Consider the following 8,968-nt stretch of genomic DNA (forward strand, 5'->3'; position numbering starts at 1 on the left):
CACAGCAGGGCTGGCACAGCCCAGGGGCCATTGGCCTCCTGCCCCCCCGGGCACACCCGGGCTCGTGTCCAGCCACTGTCACCAGCACCCCCAGGGCCTTTCCTCCCAGGCACTTTCCAGCACCCCTGCCCCAATCCTGGAGCAATCCATGGGATTGTTGTGACTCCAAGGGCAGGACCTGGAACTTGGCCTTGTTCACCTTCACATCAGTGACCTCAGTCCCTGGATTCAGCCTGTCCTGGGCTGGGACCAGCAGAGCTGTGGTGTGGAGCAGGGATGTGCTGTTCTCTTGTACAGGCTGGGGGGCTTTGGCCCCTGGACACGGAGTCCTGGATGTGGCTGTTGGCAGTGGGAAGGTGTTGGGTAAGGCTGCTGCAGGGTGGGTTGTCCCAGGTGTGCCCAGCTGGGTGAAAGGAGGGCTGTTTTTTGGGAAGTGAGCTCATCTGGGTGAGCCTGGGGAGGGGCTAAGCAATTGTGCCAGTAGCAAAGGTGCTCTGACAGCATCGTGCTGCTTTTGTTTGCCTCGCTGATGGAGAGCTTTGCAAGCAAGGTCTGAGCACAAAAAACCAGAAAACAGTGATGGGAGAGGATACAAGGAGCCACAAAATGCTGGATGCAGGATAGCAGGGAGAAGGGAGGAAAGCAGCAATGGAAATGAGGGGAGAAAGGTCACTGATGTGCAGATGGTAACTTTGCTTTTAGGGCAACCAGAAGCAGTGGGCACAGTGGGATGTGAAACCACTGGAATGATGGGGGATATTCCTGCAAGGGAACAAGCTCTGTCTAAATGCTGCAGCCCGTCCTTGTTTCTCTGTTTGAGGAGCTTGTCCAGTTCCTTGGATGGGAGTGTGGACTGTGGGATGTCTCCATGGATCTTTGCTGGATGAGGGTGCATTGGTGATGTTTTGGGGACTGTCACTGCATGTTTTGGGGACTGTCACCGAATGCTGGGAAATAAATTCTCCAACCAATTTGCTTGGTTAGAAATGCAAACTTCACTTTATTAGCAATGCTGGATGCATGGGGATTATTCCTCAAAGTAGCAACCCAACAGACCAGGTTATATTCATGAAACTAGTACATATTCATCATATTTATATTACATATTCATCACATTTCCTGAATACATACGTATATGCTAATTATTTATATAAACTTATTTGGATATGAGTAGGGATCTTTTGAGGGTCTTTGGTGGTCACTTGGGAACATCCCATTCCCTAGAATTTCCTTTTATGGTCTGGGATCTTCTGAATCTTCCTTCCTTGAGAGTATCTCAGATATCTGGTCAAGTCCTGATACACTTCTCTAATCGTTCTTTACTCTGACACTCTTATCTGTGTTCTCAAAACTAAGATATCTACTAGTACATATTAATCACTAATATAAGTAAATGAGGAAGCACAGTACATATTAATCACTAACATAAGTAAATAAGGAAGCATTAGCTGACACAAGCCTTGCTAGTCACAGATGCAGGGAGGTAACACAATCTCTGGTATTTGTACTAAGTACTGTATGGCCCAAAACTAACCATTAACCATGAACATAGGGACCAGACACTATTGTGCTAAAGTTAAAAGAATTTTCCAACATCTTGCCCTGCTGCTGCAGAGACTCCTTCTTAAAGAAATACCCCTTGTTTGGTAACAGGAGGGGCTGTGTGCAGGGGCACTGACCCTTCCTTGTCCCTCTGTTCCCGTGCAGGACGCAGGCAGAGATGGCCCACACGTGTCGGGGCACCATCAACCTGTCCACGGCCCACATCGACACGGAGGACTCGTGTAACATCGTGCTGTCCAACGGGGGCAGGACCTACCACCTGAAGGCCAACTCGGAGGTGGAGCGGCAGCGCTGGGTCACGGCCCTGGAGCTGGCCAAGGCCAAGGCCATCCGCATGCGGAACAACCAGTCAGGTAGGGAGCCTTCCCAGTACCCCCTGGCACCCAGATCCTCCTCCTCAGTCCCCCCTGCAGCAGCTCCTCTGTGCCTGCCCAGCTGTGCAGAACCTGCGCGGATCCGGTTTCACGCACGGTGGAACAGAGCTGATGGTTTCCCAGGGACACAAAGGGTTGGACACAATGCTGTGGGCACCACTCCTCTTCTCAGCTGGTTGGGCAGCTCTGGGAGGTCTGTAGAGCTGTGGTAATGGCTGTACATTGTGGGCAGCCAGTAACAATGAACTCATGATGATGAACTCGTCCTGGAAGGCAGGATGATGTGCCTTTCTCCTGGAGACTCTGCTGCTCTGTGTGGACAGGGAGTGCTGTAAATGCAGCAGACAGTGGCCCGTGCACCACATGGGTGGTGTTCCCATGGCTTAGTTTGGTAGATGACACGTATATTTAGTTGAGCTGGCTCTGTGTGTATCTCTCCTCCTCCCCCCTCCACACACCATGCTGTGCTGTGGTGTTTGTTGTGGTATTTATTGGAGCAGCTTTGGCACTGCTGCATTGTGTAAAACTGTCAGAGCCCCGTGCCTGTGACACAGCTCCTCCCCAGAGTGACATTGTTACTGCTCTGCTGGGTAATGGGTTGGTTAACAAACAGAATATTTTAGAAATAGTTCAGTGTTTATAACTCTTTTGGGATTAACCTTGGGTTTTCTTCCACAAACCAGCATGGCTTCAAGTTGCAGAAAACAAACCTCAGGAATGGAGAAAAGAAGGCTCCAGGGAGACCTTAGAGCCCTTTCCAGTACCTAAAGGGTACTTCAAGGGTACTTCAACCTAAAGGGGTTTCAAGAGAGCTGGACAGGGACTTTGGAAAAGGGCCTGAAGTGCCAGGACAAGGGGGAATGGCTTCCCACTGGCAGGGTTAGATGGGATATTGGGAAGGAATTCTTCCCTGGGAGGGTGGTGAGGCCCTGGCACAGGTTGCCCAGAGCAGCTGTGACTGCCCTGTCTCTGGAATGTTCAGCCCTGGATGGGGCTTGGAGCAACCTGGTCTAGTGGAAGGTGTCCCCTTCAGGGGGTACACAGACAGGAGAGTTGGAAGATGGTCTTTAAGGTCCCTTTCAACCCAACCTGTTCTGTGATTCTGTGATTCTGTGAATGTATCAAAAAACTGGCTGTGTCCTCTGTCCTGAAATAAATAAGATCTTTTATTGGATACTGGAAATCACCATTTTCTCTTATTTCATCATTTTCCCTTCTAGGAGAGAGAAGATGGAGTGAACACCTGATTTTATAATGCTTCTCTTAAAATGAAAATGTATCTGCATAAAATTCCCTGAATATTTAAGAGAAGGGGCGTGTGAAGGCAGGACTGGGGAGTGCAGTGGTGAGGGATCTGTGGTGGATCCTGGGGTCACTTTGGTTCAGTGCCCATCACACCTCCCTGTCCTGGCTCAGGTTTGGGCTTTGGGCCCCTGCAGATGCTGCTCTGTGTGGAGAACGTTCATCCAGAGGTACAGTGTGAGCTCAGCTTTGAGTCACCCTGGGCCAAGGCTGGGGTTGGTTCAGTGTGCCAGGAAACCCCTCAGCTTCCCTGTGGGAAGTGCTGCTGTGTGCACAGCAAACCCCCAGCGCTGAGGGGGACACAGGGCACGGCTGTGAGGGGTTGGAGGAGCAGCAGAACTCCGAGTGCTGACGGTGTGAACTGGGGGGGAACAAACCCCAGCCCTGGGCTGAGGTGGCTTCTGAGCAGTGGGTGGTCACACAAGGGCAGGCAGATGTTGATTCATGTGTCAGACACCCATTTCCCAGGACTGTTGAAGCATGATGTGTGCCAGGGCACTGGCATCCATGGACTTCGAAGCTTTCCAGGGCCTAAAGGGGCTCCAGGAAAGCTGGAGAGGGAGTTGGGACAAGGGATGGAGGGACAGGACAGGGGGGAATGGCTTCCCACTGCCAGAGGACAGGGATAGATGGGATATTGGGAAGGAATTGTTCCCTGGCACAGGTTTCCCAGAGAAGCTGTGGCTGCCCCTGGATCCCTGGAAGTGTCCAAGGCCAGGTTGGACGGGGCTTGGAGCAACCTGGGCTAGTGGAAGGTGTCCCTGCCCATGGCAGGGGGTGGGACTGGATGGGTTTAAGGTCCCTCCCAACCCAAACCATTCCATGATTCCCTGATTCTAAGTATTGTGAACTCTTTGTCCCTTAGAATTCCAGCTCTGGAATATGCAAATGCAGGGGGAGAGCACAGCTGACCGAGGAGAAGGGGGAAGTTACTGGGCACACTTGTTTATCCGGGCAGAGGGTGACACTGTGCTGGTCCTGGCTGCAGTGAGCTGGCTGTGGAGGCTGTTGGTCCAGGAACATCCATAGTGGGATGTGAGTCCTTTATCTGGGTGAGTGTGTGGAAAAGGGTCTCATGGAGAGGTGGGTGTGTGGCTTCACCTTCCCCTTCTGGCCCGTGGGGCCGCGGGTGATGCTGGGGAGACGTGGAGGGGCCGTGGAGCTGCAGCCCAGCCCGGGGCCGTGGGAGCCTGTCAGCAGCACTGCCCCAGAGCCAGGCACAGTTATTTTGGTTTGTCTCTTCCCACAAAAATAGCAAGTGCAGAGACTTGCTGTCCTGAGGCTCTGGCTGTGCTGAGTTCCTCACTCAGGGCTGAGGGCAGGGCAGCAGCAGTGCTGGTGTGGCTGTGCTGACTCAGCTGCCATCCAGCCCAGGGAGCTCAGGGGAGATCAAAACCACACACACTCCTCTTATTCCAGGCTTTTCTGATCTGATCTGACGGGATAATACACTCTGTGAGCAGGTGCTGAGTCCTTGTGCTGTGGAGGTAGAGCTGAGGAGATCACTACGTTACTTTGTGCTTTCACGTTCACCTGGCTGATGGTGTTTTGTCCCAGTTAGAGATCTTTTCATTTAGGTAAAGAGTTTGTGTGTTAGGTTTGACTGTTTTGCTTGAATCAAAATAAAATTCCTAGTGTTGTGTCCCTGTGAGTGCTGGGTGAGCCCTGGGGTGGGTGTTAAGGAAGGAGGAGACTCTGGATTTGCTGAAGAAGTTCTGCTCTCATGGGGAATTGTCTGAATTGGCTCCTCTTACCCTGAGTGATCCCCCAAACCCGTGTTGTTTTCCAGGGCTGCTCTGCAGAGCCCAGATGGGCTCCAGTGGGCACAGAGGGTGGTGAGGAGCCCTATGGATCTGTGCTGATGAGGAGGAGCATCAGTGACTCTCACAGGCTGTGTCTCTGCAGGAATCAGTGCTCCCTCCCTGCCTTCAGGGGGTTTGACATTTGAGGGGTGTCAGACTGGCAAATTGGGGTAACTCTGCACATACCTTGGCTACTGGGAGACCATTTTGGGGTGGATGAAAAGAGTCTGTGGAAGTGTTTTTAACTTGCTTGCTGGCTGGAGCTGTGCACCCAGAGAGGCCTTTTCACAGGTCTGATTTTCATGTCTGTTTTTAAGAAACAGCAAAACCTGTCCCCTGAGCAAGTATGAGATGGGAGACTTTGCTGTTCCCTGTGCTGTGTAGCTGGAGGAGCTCTGGTTTCCCCTCTGCCCAGTGCAGAGCTGGGACTATTTTGGTAACAAGCTGTGACCTGGGACATTGGTGCTGAGAGAGGTGGCCTGGGCTCACTGTCATCCTGCTTCCTGGGGAGAAACCTGCCTGGGGATCCCGGGGGATTAGTGGCAGAAAGTGAGAGTAGAGCTGAGCTGCTGGCTTAGCTCTGCTCAATTACCACGTGTGCTTAATTCCTCTCAAACACATGTGTAGTGTCACAGGAGGACAGCAGGGTCCCACACCTGACTGGACAGCTCACCTTTAGCCTCTGTTCAGCCAAACCTGGCATTCCTGTTCCTAGTTGGGATTACAAAGTGTTGGTAAAGTTGTAGTAAACTTGATCTGCCCACATGGTTCCCAGCTCCATCACCTGCTTTCATCAGTGCTGGGTATGACCCTGTGCTGTTCTCTATCCTGAAAATCAGATTTCTGTGCTCACCCCCTGTATTTGGTGACTGTGGTTGGTTGATATTCTTTAAGAAAAAAATATAAAAATATGTATAAAACTATCCTTTGTTTTTAGGGCAATATCATGAGATACAGAAATGATATGAGTGATGAATATATGGGGATTGTTTTCTTGGCTCTGTGATGAGGAGGTCTTGGGAAAAGTGTGCAAGAGGAGGTTAGGAATCTGTCTCCGTATTTTAAACACTGGGAAAAGTCCCCAAAATGGGCTTGGGCTGCTTGGGGAGGGAGTTGGTGACTCCTTTTGCCCCCCTGCTTGGCGGTTCCTGGGAGGAGAGAGGGTGAAGGTCCCACTGTGATTCAGGTGCTTGTCTGATCTGGAGCAGATTCCAGGCTGGCTTAAGGTGGTTTTGGTGTTCATGGAACTAAAATCCAGGAATTCACTGGATGGGTCAGTGCTGGTATCTGTGCCAGGACCAACTCATCTGCCAACTGTGTTCAGAGGTGTCTGGTTCCTTTGGCTGGGGCTGAAGTCAGTGCAGCAAAAAAAATGGGAATTGATAAGAAAAGTGGAAAAGATAAAAAGTAGGTTTGCTCCATGTGCAGCTGTGATGTTGTCCCTGGAGAGGCCCTGGCTCTCCCCATGTTGGCTCAGAGGGTTTTCAGCAGAACTTAAAAAACCAAAATCAAAGCAAAAAACCAAACAGGCACAAGATTAAGCAGACAAATAAAACCTCCTCCACCAAGGGAAGGGGGATGATGGAAAGTAAATTTTCCATCTGGAAGAACAACAGCTGAAGGTGCCACGTGGAAGATGGTCAGTGCTGCAGGAAATGTGCTGGAGCACAAGTCTGATGAGTCTGAGGGAGCACAAGTCTGAGGGAGCTGGGGGGGCTCAGCCTGGAGAAAAGGAGGCTCAGGGGGGACCTTCTGGGGGACCTTCTCTACATCTCCCTGACAGGAGGGGGCAGCTGGGGGGAGTTGGGCTCTGCTCCCAGGGAACCAGGGACAGGAGGAGAGGGAATGGCCTCAAGCTGTGCCAGGGGAGGGTCAGGTTGGATACCAGGGAAATTTTCTTCATGGAGAGGGTGGTCAGGCACTGGCACAGCTGCCCAGGGCAGGGGTGGAGTCCCCATCTCTGGAAGTGTTCAGAAAACATGTGGATGTGGCCCTGGGGACACGGGTTGGTGTGGAAACCGTGGTGGGGATGGGTTGACAGCTGGACTTAAAGGTCTCTTCCAACCTGAATGATTCTGTGACTGAGTCTATGAAAAGTTGGGGACAAGTGCCTATAACAAGAAGAAGGAGGAAATTATCAGGTCATAGGTTTAAATGGAGCAGGAATAATTAATACTTTGTACAACACCCAGTTAAATTGTGGCACTCGCTGCAGGGAGCCAGAAAATCCAGAGAGACTCAACAGGTTTGGGCACAGTTTCATCCCTTGGGTTACAAGCTCTAACTCTCTGTGTGCAGAATGTGACCCAGGAGGTCCTTAGGCAGCACAGCACTGGAAGGGAAGGAGCAGTGCCCAGAGGAACCACTGCCTGTGCCCTGTCCCATTATCCTGTTCCCAGAATACCAGTTACACCTTGCTTATCAGGGAAGAGATGGAATTGCCTGGGCTGACCTTGTTCAACCATCCTGGGAAGGATTCACTTTGAAACCATCACCCTGTGGTGTGGCTCTGGGATTTGGGATAACCGGATTTGACTGCTTGGGTTGTCTGGTTATTCTTCCTGCCTTAATCCATTGCTCTCTCCTTGGCAAACAGGGCAACTTTTTGGACTGCAGGAGAAAGGGAGGTCTGAGTGGTGCTGGGGGAAGGAGGAGGGTTGTTGTTGCTGGTGATGCCTTCTGCCCTGGTCCTGGGGTGAGTTTCTGCTGCAGCAGAGTGGAAAGGGAAGATCCAGCTCTGGAGAGGAACACTGGAGCCGTGTTCCCCACCCCAGGGTTGTTGTGCAGTTGGGTGGGTGAGACCCAAGGGGCAGCTCAAGCCAGCAAGTGGTTCCCCTTCAGTGTCCTGGATCCAGCCTTTATAGTGGCATTAAAAAATAACTGTCATGAATTATTCCTCAGCTTTGCCTTTAATTGCTCTAGTGATAATGTCACTTTTGTTGCTTGATTTATCAGGGCTGTTTTTTGTCCTTTTTCCAAGTCAGGGGTTTGTTTGCAAAAGCTGTTTTGACTTGGGCCTGTGACACTGCAAAGCATCTGCCACCTTCCCTGCCCTGCTCTGTGAATTATCCCCTTGTTGTCCTCCCCTGGCCTCCCAGAACCTCCTGGCCAGGTGGCCTTGGCTTGTGCCTCTGCTTTGGCTGTGGCAGGACGGGACAATCCCTGTCATTGTTGTCCTTGTGCCCTCGACTCCAGCTCATCTCTGGCTGTAACAGTCCTGCTATTTCCAGCTCTTTGGACAAAAGCATTCCCTTTTCCCCTCCTCCTGTGAGTTCCCCCATCACTGTGAGCTGCTTTCCCTCTGCTGGAGAGCTCCTGTCTGGAGGCACTGGCTGCCAGCTCTCTGTCACCTTGCTCTTCTAATTGCCTCTTTACCTTGGAGTCTTGATTTTCCCAGGATAGCTGGCTGCTGTTAACTATGCCAGGAGCTGCTGCCATGGGAAATAGAACTGACAGTGCTGCTGAGGTGGAGCTCTTTGCTTGGGTTTCCTACTCTCAGTGGTTCCTGTTTCCTCTCAGTGCCTTCTGCACTCGCTTGTGTTCCCTCCTGCAGTGGGCAGGGTGCTCTGCCCCTCCCATATCCCTGTTCCCTTGGATCAGGATGGGTTGCTCCATCTCAACCACCACCAGTGAGCTGCTGCCAACACTTCAGCTCCTCCTGGCTGATCCCGGCCAGGAAGGCTCTGACGGGGATCTGGACAGGCTGAATCCAGGGGCCCAGGCCAGCGGTGTGAGGGACAACAAGGCCAAGTGTGGGGTCCTGCCCTTGGGTCACCACAACCCCATGGAACACTCCAGGCTGGGGCAGAGGGGCTGGAAAGCTGGAAAAGGCCCTGGGGGTGCTGGTGACAGTGGCTGGACACGAGCCCGGGTGTGCCCAGGGGGGCAGGAGGCCAATGGCCCCTGGGCTGTGCCAGCCCTGCTGTG

General features: G+C 52.2%; 1 protein-coding gene across 2 annotated transcripts in view; it reads left to right on the forward strand.

Annotated features, from left to right (window-relative positions):
* Positions 1-8,968, forward strand: part of OSBP2 (oxysterol binding protein 2) — a 102,581-nt gene that overhangs the window by 22,589 nt on the left and 71,024 nt on the right. For both annotated transcript variants that reach the window (XM_027706465.1, XM_027706466.1), the window contains one exon: positions 1,708-1,916. In XM_027706465.1, the coding sequence (XP_027562266.1) occupies positions 1,708-1,916 (209 nt within the window). The remainder of the gene's footprint in view (positions 1-1,707; positions 1,917-8,968) is intronic.

The sequence above is a fragment of the Neopelma chrysocephalum genome, unplaced genomic scaffold (genome assembly GCF_003984885.1).
Source record: "Neopelma chrysocephalum unplaced genomic scaffold, ASM398488v2 Primary Assembly neopelma1_376, whole genome shotgun sequence".
Taxonomy (NCBI): Eukaryota; Metazoa; Chordata; class Aves; order Passeriformes; family Pipridae; genus Neopelma; species Neopelma chrysocephalum.